Here is a 13,996-nt window from a genome sequence, read left to right on the forward strand (position 1 = left end):
AGTAAAAGTATGTTGTAGTCAATAAAGACTGTAATGGACAATCCTACCAAACCCGCAGAAACCTCACTGTACCCTGGCAACCTACTCCTTTGTCTTCCTGGGGGGGCAGCCTGCGAACAGTTGATAGGTCAGCTAAGGAAGAAGTGATGCAGCTGCCTAAAAGCTACATCTGAAAGATGAGATTCAGCAGCTGGCTGTCACACAGGACTGAGGAAAAGGCAGTGATGACATTCATGAGCCAGGCTGCATGGGATGACTCCTCTGACTTCGGCTACATATTAAATCAGCACAAATAACCAGAAGAGCCTCCTGTGAAGACAGAAGCGAAGTAGAGGACAGTTTATGGACTTCAGAATATAATGTGCAGGCAGGCAAAACTGTTGTAATCTCTTCCTCCTAACCTCAGAAAAAAGCTACATTAGACTATAGGCAAGGAGACTTAACCAGAATTCTAATACCACACCTAAGCAAAGTGCTATGATCTGTTATTACTAAGACAAAAGACGACAGACACTCTGGTCCACAATAAGGAGAAAGAACTGAATTACAGTGTCTGTGAATCTCCCAACTCAAACAGAAAAATGCTCATGGGATGGAAAGGAAGATTAACGACAAAGAGAGCTCATTAAAATGTCAAAGAGCCCCTGCTGACTAGAGCAGGAACAGGTTAAGCAGAAAAGAAGAAACACCATTAGTGAGAAAGGCATCAAGGTTGAAGCTGCATGAAAGAGGCTTTTGGCTGTGCGCAGTGTGTTCAGCAGCTGCAGAGCTGACCAGGAGCATTAGCAGGGCAGAATAAAAGAGAAGCTGGAGGGGCCAAGCATTCTGCCTGAGCTCCCAGGCGCTGGGGCCCAAGCACAGACTGACTGCACCCTGGTGAGGGCAGAGAGTTGCCCTGTGGCAAGTTAACAGTGGAACGCAGTTACCAAAGCAGCTACCCTATTTAGGGCTGGGCGAGGAAACTGTGAGTCCACTATGCCTGTTAAAATAATTGGTGAAAGTCAAAGCACCAGAAGGAGGTAGGTTTCTCGGTCAGAACTAGAACAGAAGAATCTGTGAGAGCAACACAATGACAGGCAAACATTTCTTGGCATTTTGACACAGTCATAGCACAGAATAAAAAAAACTACATAATGGAAGACCCAGGTATGTCAGTCAGTGCTTCATGCCTTGGAGCGACAGAACAGACACTACCAAAAGCAAAGGAATGACTTCCCCACTAAATAAATAAATAGTCAGCATCCTATTTATACATTTAGCTTCCACTTCTCGAAAACAACGTTCTTGTAATCAGTATCAGGTATGCTTTGCTTTGCCTTTTGTTGGTTTTTTAGGTTTTTTTCCCTTTTAAACAGAGATGGCTTAAAATCAGATGAAGCTATCAAGCAGACAGGAAGATTTATGAGGATCACATACATATGACATTCACAAAGCAAATGAAATGACACTCAGCAGTGCACCTACTATACTGAAATATGTGAAGTTGGATTGTTCAGTAGCCTCTGTGTGTGTGTGTTTGTGTGTTTGTGTAAAAAGAAAAGGAGAGGCTTCCATTAAGTTTAGTTGTCAGTGGTAGGATGACATTTGAAACAAGTTACGTCTCTAGAGGAACTGATAAAATCCTGAAACAATAACTTGCAGTTTTCCTCAAAAAACCCTTTCTCACCTCTTTTTTGTCAAGCCAATTGAGGTATCTAACAATGCTTGGATGTCTAATACTTGGGAGTATTCACTATGTAGATAGAAAAGCACAACTTATAAATAATATTGCTATAATGTGTTAACGTTCCAACCAAGTCAAAGGAGTAGATTCTCAGCTAGGGTAAGCTGGTACACTGAAGACACTAGTTGAGAATCTGTTCAAAACTACTTTGACCTCATTTTCTGAAATACTAATGCCACTGGCCTAGGAAAATTATATGGTATTGGGAGTTTTTATGTAACTTATTTCATTTACAGAACTGTAAAACAGGTCAAACTGTTGGATGCAGATAATAATGAAAGCATGTGAAAGTATTTCTAAAAATGTTAGATACTGTTTCCTGCCTGTAGCACATCAGTATACATTAAGTTCCTTCATGGAAAGATGCCGAGCTGCAAAAGAGAAGACCAGTATCTTCACCACCCAGGACTCTCACTGGAGAGAGATCCCAAGCTAACAGTTTTCATGGACTCTCAAATCTAACCTTTCACTGAAAATGCGTAACAAGAGACAGCAGGTAGGTGGAAGGATGTGCTTTTACAAGCTTTCACTCACTATGTGGTAAGTCGTATTTAAGGTCTCATTTAACTCTGTAGCATATACTAAGGAAACAGAAACAGCTTTAGGTTCTGCACTTCTGCCCTGAGCATTTCAGCTGCTTAGGACAAGCTACAGGAATTCACAGACAAACTGTGTCGATAGAGACCTCTAACACATCTTTCCTGGAAATGGAATCTACTATGATCCAGAGGTCAAGATCATGTTTAAAGGGAAAAGAAAGAAGGAGCTCTTGCTACAACCTGTAGTACTCTGAGCTCCAGAAAAGATCAACAGCTTGCTCTCGTAACGCCATTAAAGAAAGAAGCTAACGGCGTTACCACTAAAGATGAACAACCTTTCTATTTTCCTCCTTCCGAAAGTGTGATTAAGTTGTTCATTTTCACAGTATGCTGTGTTTTGAGTTTATGTACAATAACTAACTGTGTAAGCATGCACACATACAGAGCTGACACACAGACTTGCAGAATGGCCCTAAAAGAAACTAGTGAGTACAAGTTCAGCATTCATCCAACAAGGCCTAACATGCACTAGTTTTCTCACCAATTCTGTTGTTTTAAAGCTTATGTGTGGTATTAATACAGCACCAGAGTTCCTTTTAGGTTATGAAGAAGCATATGCTCTGTCACACAGACTACCGTGTTCTGCACTAGGAAGCACATATTGCAGTGGCACGCTGCTTTTAAAATGTTATAAATAAATTGTAACAGTGTTCACTAAGTTCACATTATATTATTTTGCCATACAGTGCGCTTACGGTCTTTTTCATGACCATCTTACTCATGTTAAAACATTGCCTTTTATTTTTTTATTGCCTTTAATTGCACATAGCACAGAGCTACGCTCATACTGTTCTTTTCTACTTCTATCACACAGTCGTCATAGACTCTACTCCATTTTTTTCATGAACGGGTTAATGCCTCAAAGCCATCTGATGTAATAACAGCTGCTGAAATCCCATAGCAGGAGTCAGAGGTGACTGGTCCAGCAGCACCGTGCATCAGGAAAAGCTGACAAGTAGCGATGGGAATGTAAAGCAAACTGATCACATAGCCAGTATTTAGAATGAACCAGCATCTGAACAGCAAGGACTTTTCTTGGAATTGTGACAAACTTGTATGGCCAACACCTGGTTTGCATTTTTAATAAGGTATTTTTGTTTTGCTTGGGTGTTTTTTTTAATGAGAAAGCTAGAGCTACTTTAAAAACCAAAGTGTAATTAGGTGCAACACAGTATGCAACACAGTTGTACCACGTCAGATCAAAATAATGTCAGCTCCACAATCTCGCTCCATCAGCAGCCAACAGCATACACGTAATGCAGTGTGTAAAAGGGAACATACTCCAGTGCTGCTCTACTAGTCCCTCTCATCTTCCATGGATTTGCCACCTTGGGACTCTTATCCAGAGGCAGCAGCACTCAATAGCTGCTGCTTCTACTCACTTGCTTGGTGTTTTTCTAAGTCACACCATCTGTAGCACCTACAGTGCTCTGTGGTACCAAATTCCACAGCTCAACAATGCTGCACGTTAACTACTACGCCTTCACACTCTGACCATGCCACCTGCTCCTTTCATTCCCCTCTCCAGCCTTTTTAATAGGTAAAAACAGTGAACAACTGCTCTCTGCTCACCCTCCCTAGGCGTAACAAATTTATCACATTCTACTGTGTTCTTTCTTTTCCTCAAGCACTACCTGCCAGCAGAGGAGACCTAAGCTAAACAGTTCTTTCTGATACAGAGAGAGATACCGTGAAGTGCCGGTCTCATTTTAAAAAGGTATCATAGGGAGAAGTGTGATAACTATGATCACACAGAACTGAAGACTCAAAACCAACAAAGTTGTAGAATGGCATGTTTTCTGTTTTATTCTCTATTTCTGTTCTAATTCTTCACACTTGGTTTGCTTTACTGAATGCCGCTAAGCATTGAGCTGACATTTTCCAAGAGCTACAACACCTCTAAGATCATCTTTCTGTAGTATTAACTAGTACAGAGCTCATCATGGGAAATGTAAATTAGGATGTTCTCTTAAGTAATTGCTGTGCATTTAATCAGCACTGCATTTCACATGCAATTTTAGCTGCCCACTAATAGGAAGTCCTTTTCCAACAATGAATAATAAACAGTTTAAACAGAGAAACTATGACTTAAAATACACAGTTTTAAGTTTACTTTCTAGGTAAATACAGTTCTGCTTCAGGTAAATATTTTCACTTAAGGGCTATTTCAAAGTCAGCCTCCAGATGGAAATAGCAAGGGACTCATTAAAATAGTGTAAGAGCAAGTTCTTAGTCACTCAAATCTTAATTATTTTATCAAAACTACTAATGCTTTGGCAATTGTTCCAGGATGAAAATCACATTAATCCCCAAACAAAACCACACTCCTGACAATAGCAGGTACTTTACAAAGACCATGGGAGCAAAATTTGTAAGAAATTTCAACTAACCTTGAGATCACAAGTGGTGTTAAGCAGCAAATTGGAAGGTTTGAGGTCGCGATGAAGCACGTTGGCTGAATGGATATATTTTAACCCTCTCAGAATCTGGTAAAGGAAATAACAAATGTGGTCGTTGCTGAGGTGTTGAGTCTTTAAGAGCTTGTAAAGATCTGTCTCCATAAGATCTTGCACAATGTATCTGTGAGGCATCAGATGTAAGGCAGCAAAACAAACGGGGTGTCAGGTTATACAACAACATACAGTACCCAACGAAATGTCTGTAGCAATTTTCCTCTCTTTGTCTGCTTGATGACAATTACAAAACTATGTAGCTGCTCCCTGATTTACAAGTTTTTAATCAAATCGATCCTGTTACATGATGCAGCCCTTTACAGAATTAACAGGCATCAGCACGTGGCCCTCTCAAATTCATCACCATAAACCTCTTTTTTTATATTAGAGCCTGATTTTTATTGGAATCTTAATATGATCAGATTCCTACCCTGGTTGACAAGAAATAAAGACTGGTTTCCAGTTTAATGACTAATAAGCTTCCAAGATACTTACTTCCAGTTGCATAAAAGCATGAAGGTAGGACATCTGATCATTTCTGATCAGTCTTCTCTGCCACCTCTCCACTTCAAAAATTCAGCTGCTCTTCTCCTTTACTATAATATTTATTATGCTAAATTGAACAGAGCAGGCCTTTGCTTACCAAAATTAAAACCTAGTATTTTCAGTCAGATGATTTTTTTTTTCCCCTAAGACCGGAACAAAGAAAAGAGCTTTTTTTCTGCTTTGGCAAGAATAATTTAAGTACAATTGTCTCCCCCTTAACTCAATTTGGCTGCAAAGCCCTTGGGGTGTAGTTCCATGATCACTTTTCACTGAAACAGGATTTAGTGCAAACACACTACTATTGCCATTCCAGCTGGGCGTTCCCAGCCTCTCCTCTGGACGTTCAGACTGGATCACACAGCTGGAGTGTCTTTTTGGAGGCAGCACGCGCTTACATCAGTCAAACTGGCCACAGAAACGGAACCTCGGAATGCTACATTGGACCGATTGAACTCCAATAATATATCGATAATTTACAAAGTGAAAACATTCAACAGATTCAATTCAGTTTCTGCCTGCATGCACTTACGCCTGTTATGGGGCAGACACCTGTCGAGACCTGCAAAACTAGCAGAAACCTGCGCACACGGACTCGCTAAGCTGTGGCTGACTCTAACCGAGCCCTTCTATCTCAGGCAGAGTCGTCCGACTAAGACTATTCTCATGTTAGATATCCACATGAAGTTGTATCTAAACAAAGCCAAGTTTCCCACAGAAAAACAATTAGTGTAACAGAAAGGACAGTTTTGCATATATTAACCAAGAAGGTTTACCTGCCCACATGCAGTTTCAGACTTTTCACATATGCAGGAAGCACTGCAGAGCTGTCTGCTGTGCTTTGCTGTACAGTTACACCCGCCCCCCACCCCCCCAGGTGTATCCATTCTGTTCTTTACTGACATTGTAGACAACTACAGCAGAGTCTGGTCATTTTATTTTCTCCTCAAAGCAATCAGTTCTAACAGCAGCTCTGTTAAAAGCAAATACAGTTTCAGGATTAAGCGACTACATTAAATCATCTCTACAACATTGAGTTCTTTGTCTTGGAAGACAGAAATGAACATGTTTTTTCTTTCCTGAAAAAGAACAAATAAAACTAGTGTTCACCTACTTATCAAATCTATCTATGTATCTATAAACCAATAAAATGCTATGAACTTCCCTTTCAATTTACAGTAATAAAAGCCAACTTTTATTAAAACTTATTAGGGAAGAGAATGAAAAGGAAGAAATAAGAGAGTAGGCGGCAACCATCACTAACTATGCAGAAAAAACTTAAAACTTTGAAAGGATACACATCTTTCATTTGTTCAATAGTCGGAGCTCTGATAATATCATTTATTCCAATAATATTCTCATGCCTGAAGCGCAGTAGAATCTTAATCTCTCTCAGAGTTCTCTGGCAGTATGTCTGATGCTCAAAGGGACTGATTTTCTTTATAGCAACTCGAACTTTGTTGACGTTATCATAGGCAGAACTAGAAGAGAATCAGTAACGTTAGTTATAAGGAATATTACATTCATTCAATTCAGAAAGCAAAAATGTGAATTCAACTGAATATAGGGGCAGAACATGTTCTACATTTATTTTTATCAAATGCAGAGAGGTGACAGCAGCACATATCTTTTAGTTTGATAAACAGACCAAACATTGTTGTTCTATCACCGGCCTATTTGAGTATCAGTAAGTCCTTAGTTCCAACCGCATCGACAGCCTGCTGATTCTCAGGTACCTGAACAAAGAAAGAAGTACTCCTCGTCTTTATCAGCCTGTGGAACAAACAAGTTTGAGCCTTTTTCTATAGGCTGTTAATCAAGAAGAAGTTTAAGAGAAAAAGTTCATCTGGAGTTAGCCCATTCACTTTGGGGTGCAGAAAAGCCTTCAGAAATCAACTTCCAAGCAGCAAAATTCCACGTCCTCTAACTCATGTGAGTAATTTCAATTGTCACCACCTCTTCCTCCTCCATTGAGTTACACTGTCGGCACCTCCACGAAAAACAGACATGGAAGAACAAAAGGGATGAAAAATTTGTGAAAACAACTTTCCAAGTTCAATTCCAAAGATAAAAGAGTTCAAGAGAAAGACTGTATGTGACCCCACATGAAGCAAACGCAAGCAGCAGCACGATGAGGTAATAGGTGATTGTGACCCACATTAACGAACACACTGGCTGCTACATTTACAGGACCGTCACTGCAGAGGCTCAGAACAGCATTCCCAGCTACACCAACAACGCAGCCTCGGCATTTCCGTTCAAAATGCCTACACCTTTACGAAGAATATCACAGCCTGAGCCTAACAAAAAGGCTCAGCAAAACACATAATCTTCTAAAATTTGGACTTGCATTACTATTTAGTGAAAATGTTGTGAATCCTTACAAATTTTAAGACATTTTCTATGGTATAGCTTATACGAATGACAAAGATCTCATTATAACTTCTCTTTGTATTAAAAGTACATGGTAATTTAATTAGAATTTAAATGTACATATATGATTCTTGTTCCTTTCAAATTTCTTCATCCTCACTACTATATTGTTTGGAAGTTAAAGAACAATCAAGCCTACATTTAAACATCTGTTAGCCTCGATATTTCCTATAACAATATAAACATAATAGACAAACAGGGTTTACATACTACCTGTTTTCTATAATCAAGTCCCAGAACATTCTTTGAAATGCTCTTAATTGGCCTTACTCTGCTGAGATGTCCAGGTATCTGGTGATCAGATAAAGCAGAATGAACCACGAAAATCCAATTAGAAAAGGAGATCGAAAAGGAACTCAAATGCCTGGCCACATCAAGGTCCTTCTACTGCTAAGCAGAGTTACGGCGCAACATGGTGTTTGTGAGACAGTATCGTTACCACTGTATACAAAAGGGTTTAACATTTCTCACTTTCATTATGAAAAATGACATTGAATTTGTGCCGCCAGTAAGATTTCCATACACCTCATGCATATGCAGTGGCACCCTTTTTGCATGATTTTTCCACAGAATCCCTTTGACCTGTCTGCATCCGTAACTCCGGTCTGTAACCACAGACCGACTGCACAATTTATTCGCCTCTAGAAACACTGAACTCAAATGCTCCATAGGGTGCTTTGGAATTCCACATGCTAAGCAAGTCCTCATTACAACTGTTGCTATTACATATGTATAGATAACACATTAGCAGATCCTAAGTCCCAAAATAGATAATAACAAAGTGCCATAAGTGGAACTTGGCATAGCCTTCAAGAGCACTTGGTCTACAGTAATTTTCTTAGTTAATCAGTTAGTTAATCACCTGCAGTGTTTACAATATACCAGTAAGGCAAGTCACAAGCAGAAAACAAAACTAGAAATAATGTTGAAGCACGAGGAACCTGCATTTGGGAGAGAAATGAGAGAATCCTATGGACCATTTTATCATTATAAACAAACCTCCTATCTCCTTCTTTGTATTGACTTAAGCTTACTATTTTTTCTCCCACAATGCAGAATCTTTCTTCCTTTCAGACTACTGGACAGCAGCAGCTATGCAGAGCAGAAAAAGGCAAAAATGTCAATATTTGTAAATTGATGATGCTTAAATAAAAGTTCCTAATCTCTTAAAGTATTTGTTAAATGTCTAAGTTATTGCTTCTCAAGCCAAGGCTGGTTATTGATGAAAACCTGCATCTTTCCTTGTACAGATTCAATGAACCTGAGTAAATCAATTAAGTATGCCGATATTTCCTCTCTTATAGCTGTTTCACTTACAGGTCTTGAAGCATTTTCTTAGCAAAAGGTTTATGCTGTTACTTAAAAAAGGATGGGTAATTTTGCTTTCAGATGGTTCAACTATAAAGCACATGATTCAGTGTGGAAAAAAAGCTGACTATTTGCAGGAAAGATGCAATCAATTTCCTCTCCAGTGCATACTCTGCATGCAGTCATTTTTCTGTTCCTATCAGAAGATCTCACCACACTACTGTAGCTAAGCATGCACCGCTGTTACCGCTGCAACGCCTCAGCTAAGGAGGGCACAACTGAAATACTACCTAGTTGAAACATTAAAAGGGACGCTGGATTTATTTCTGTTGTCACGCTTTCTGAAACAGGAGCTTTTCGGTAACCTGATTAAACATGTGAAAGATTATCTCAATTCCTATGAGCGAGAAGCTAATCATACAAGTAGTCAGTACGCTTGCTTATGCATAGTATTTCAAATGTGGTGCATACTTCAGGTACACAGCAAATCCGTATCACAAAAGTTAACACCATTTCACCTTCTCCATCACAACCCCCAAAGCCAATACAGCTTTGAGTAATCTCTGCGACCCAGTGCTTTTTCAATTTGACACATGCTACAGAAAACTGTAAAAGCTACATATTAGAGTGAACTTCAGTAGAACCGAAGAGTCATGTGTCCTCTCATGCATATATGCTACGATCAGACACACATTTGGCCTATGGAGCCATACAGCAGTATCTATTTCACTACCTAGGAAACACTGTAAACTGACAAAATTGGGTCAGACTGAACCATTTCCCAAAGCTTTCCCTGCTCCTCACTATCTCCATCCAACTGCTACCTGCCACCAGCACCAGATTTACCCACTCCTCTCCAGAACGCTGCTGAAGGAATGTGCTGCTCATACACAACGCCCATTTGTAGTGTTCGCAAATGAAACAGCTACAAAAAGTGCAAATCCAAACCCTCGATGCATTAACTCACTGCAGTTAATATAACAGCTTATCACTTAACACAGGATTCATCTTGCTTAGCCTCAGCTAGAATTAAGAGATCTAATTTTATGACTAATAATCACCTGTGCTCCCCCTACAGTCCAGAAAGGAACAGCTCCACATACACATTCCATCTACCACCCAGCACATCCTAAATTTACATTATTTGCGTTCTGGAAGCGCTGTCCCAGTGTGCATGGCCTAACCTAGTTGTCTACACTGTCAACTGCTATTAGACCTCACAACAACTGTTTGTATTTTCACCAAGGCAGTTAACTGGGACACCTTCTAAGGGCAAGAACCTTCCATTATCTACTTTTTTTCCGGAGAAAATAAGTATTTGTAAAGTGGGAAGAACAGTCCACATACAAACAATTTTTAGAGTGCTAATTTATAGCTTTTGGGTTCTAATCCTTAACCACAGGCACCAGTGACTACACACAGAACTTTCCCTTTAACAGTCATTGTGTTACTCACTTTGTGATTAATCTAGTTACTGACACTTTAAATATTGAGAAGGATTTATTTCCAGCCCAGTGATGTGCAGCTTCACAAGCTGATGCAACCATTCAGCTGTGAGTGCTATTTATCTGTAATGTGATAAATTTAAATATAGATTTTGCAACTGCCCAACTCCAGTATACACAACATTATTCCTGTCGCAAGCTGCGATTACCACCCTGTGACAACCTGCAGTAGCACCATTGTTTGGATACTTCTAACGCACCACGTGAAAATCAACATGAGCTGTAGCAGTACAGTTTATCATTCCTAATATTAACTATCCTGAAAATACGTAACAAAAGTTTTGACTAAGTCAAATGCCTTGCACAGCCGTACAAAATAAACAAACGAGCATTTATAACCCAACAAGCTGCACGACACAACTTTCAAAGCCAGTGTTTTATCCTTCTACTTCCCCGGTACCAGCTTCCTTTCTAACAAGCAGCCCAGGGTGGGGCTGCTCCCAAATGCAGTGACCAGCAAGTGCCCGCAGTGCCTGAGCTGCCTGCAGACTACAGAACACAGCAGCTAATTGCTCAGAGGAACCTCTGACACGTCCCTCTCCCATTAACTCCTTCTCGAGGAAGGAAAGCTTTTCACCAGGCCGACCGGGACAAGTGCCAACGCTGAGCTCCTTCTCCCCACAATGGCTGCTGCATGTTCTTCCATCCATTTCTATTCTTCACATGTTTCATTTCAGAGCAGAGCTGGAACAAGTGAGAGCATGCTGCAGCTGCCGGGAGGAAAGAAGCCAGCTCCTGGCAATAGTTGCATCCCACAGAGGGCTGTTTCTTCATATAACCATTGAAAAACAACTGCCTACTCTGTCGGCATCCCCCATCCTCAGTGCACTCCTTGCCATGCCGCCTGAAGGCTCGCCCCACCATGGGATATTCTTCCAGCACTCTGAGGATTATTCACCTTACGGCTGTTTTACAGGCTGCTCTCAGCATATGCATATACATACACACAGAAATACACAACGCTACCGGCAAACATCCTAATTTGAAGTTTAAAAGGGATATTTTATCATAGCTTTGTGTTGCTGTGGAAACAAGATTCCATGGGCATATCCAGGGATAAGAATCTCTCTGAAATACTGAATAATTCTGCTTGCAACTAGGAGAGGAAAGGCAAAAATAATTCCCAGCAAACAAGCTGATCTGTGAAGATCTTTAATCTTTCCACTCAGCCTACATTTAGCTCAATCACGGACATTTCTACAGTGCTGACATTTACCAAGTTACAACGCAAATAGCTTATACTTATTTTTAAGACTGCTCTAAGTAAAATAACGCAGTATTATGGTAAGAGTAATTAACCAGCAGTACCGTAACAGGCTGTTTGCTACAATTTTCAGTGGTGGGGGAAGGTGGTGTTATGGGTGCAGATTTGTGGAGGGGACCGTTGTTGGGTTTTGTTTTGGGTTTTTTTTTTTAGTTGGTTTGGGGACTTTTTTTTATAGTCAGATTATTAACCCCTTCAGAGACTTCAGAATAATTAGGTTTTGGTTCTAGATTAAAATATAGGGAGCAGCTGTAGTGTATTATTGTTTTACCGAAAAGACTGGAAAAAGGATAGAAGCAGTCAAAGACAGCTGCAGATTTGAGAACATGGAGAAATGTGTCATTTTTATATGACTGAATATACTTTTTGCCCCCAACTGTAAACACCTACATTTACTAGAAATATTATGAATAAATGGAACAAAGTCTCAAATATTTTTTAAGTATATTATTCATTAGACATTTTTTTATCAGCACTAACTTACAGATCAGCATCTGGTTTAAAAGGAATACACGCCTATTTAATACGAAGATATATTTGCCTTGTTTTAACAGACCCCAGTTTATGGAAAGACAGCCCATGCCTCGCTGGGAGTTTGGTTTGATTATTAGCTTTCTGTAGAAGAGGTTCTCAATAAGAGAACATCTCCCAGGCTTCTCAGCTGTGAATTCAGGACACAAACTATAGAAACACAAGGGCACCTTAATATGCTTCCACTTTTCTCCATTAAAGATTTAGTTTTTCAAATTAATTCCTACCATGTAGTAAAGTCAGTAGACCCATGAAAATGGAGAACTACCGAAATATCAGATTCTTAAAAAGAAACAACAACAACAAAAAAAAAACCACCAGAACAAAAAACAACTCACCCTGAAGGCTCTAGTTGCTTTTCAAGCTACAAAATTTTACAATAACCAAGTACCACTTTTTCCATCCTGTTCTGAGGGACAGAAGTCAAACCAGTCATCATTCAGCACTCTTGAATTATCTGTTGGTATGCTACAGGCACTCCCCATTGATTATTAAAAGACAGCTGTATGTATTATCTTCTCAATCTCTGGGAAACACGTATAAGCACTAATAGCTTATAAAGAGGCCAGAAAACTTTAATTCAAATTGAAATACTTCAGAGTAAGCTTAGACACAAGAATTACGTGCTGAATCACCAAAAGCTTAGTGTTTGAGAAGCGGACCTCATCAGTGTCAGAAAACTACCTGACGCTGTGAACTACAGGATGAGCTCAGATTTATCTGAAGTCTTGTTTTTGTCAGGGAAAGAAAGAGAATACACACTGCTGTGACACACAGCTGCCCGCAGATGCTGAAACTGACAATTTATCCCCATTTTCTGGCACCTCATGCTACAAAAATGGCAGCAGAGGAAGACAGCAACAAGAGAATATTGAAATAAATATACAGTAGATGCAATCCAATTTGCAGTAGTCTTAATCTGGCCCTAGCTGAAAACTCCTAATTGCCTGCTATCTGAAAACCCTGATTTTGTTTTAGTGTCATTTTGGGGTTTTTTTAAGTAGTTTTTCATTCGTCAGGATTCTAGTATCAGTAGATAGATTATTGCTTTGGGGCTAAGAAAATACTAATCCCTGTTTCTAAACTTTTTATCATGACCCCTCCGCAAAGCAACTGTCATACTTTACAAACTCCTCTTGAGTTTATCCATATCCTTTCTCTGCTGCTCATCAACAAATGATCACTACAACGGTTTTGTTTTTATTATAGAAAATATCTAAACAAGCTATTTTTTGTTTGTCTTATAAAGTTGATTTTTGTTCTTTTCCAGTAAGGGGGAAAATAAATACAATTTCTAAGTCAGCATCCTTTATTTTAGCACAAATCCATGGCAAAGTGCCCAAGTAATGACAGCAGATTGCTCTGTGATGTCGTTAGTTAACCTCTGAGGCTTACTGGGTCAGAAAATAACCTTCACCTTTACCATCTACTTTTTCAGCCACCTTTCTCATAACATTCAAAATCAATCCTAATATTAAAAGTTTCTGGTACAATTATGCCAAGTCTTTCCTCTCACGACAAAAGTGAGTAATTACTCATAAGCAATTTTACTCTTTGGCATTTTCTGATCTACTACAGGTTATTGCCCTTCACACCACAAATTTTTAAGGCTCTTTTGTAATCTCCCATAGGAGATC

General features: G+C 39.6%; 1 protein-coding gene across 1 annotated transcript in view; it reads right to left on the reverse strand.

The window, feature by feature from the left end:
• Nucleotides 1–13,996, reverse strand: part of MAPK1 (mitogen-activated protein kinase 1) — a 37,127-nt gene that overhangs the window by 13,064 nt on the left and 10,067 nt on the right. The window contains exons 2-3 of the mRNA XM_040603273.1: nt 6,617–6,799; nt 4,713–4,902 (exon numbers count right to left, since the gene is read on the reverse strand). Coding sequence (XP_040459207.1) covers nt 4,713–4,902; nt 6,617–6,799 — 373 coding nt within the window. The remainder of the gene's footprint in view (nt 1–4,712; nt 4,903–6,616; nt 6,800–13,996) is intronic.

Source organism: Falco naumanni, chromosome 1 (genome assembly GCF_017639655.2).
Source record: "Falco naumanni isolate bFalNau1 chromosome 1, bFalNau1.pat, whole genome shotgun sequence".
Classification (NCBI taxonomy): domain Eukaryota; kingdom Metazoa; phylum Chordata; class Aves; order Falconiformes; family Falconidae; genus Falco; species Falco naumanni.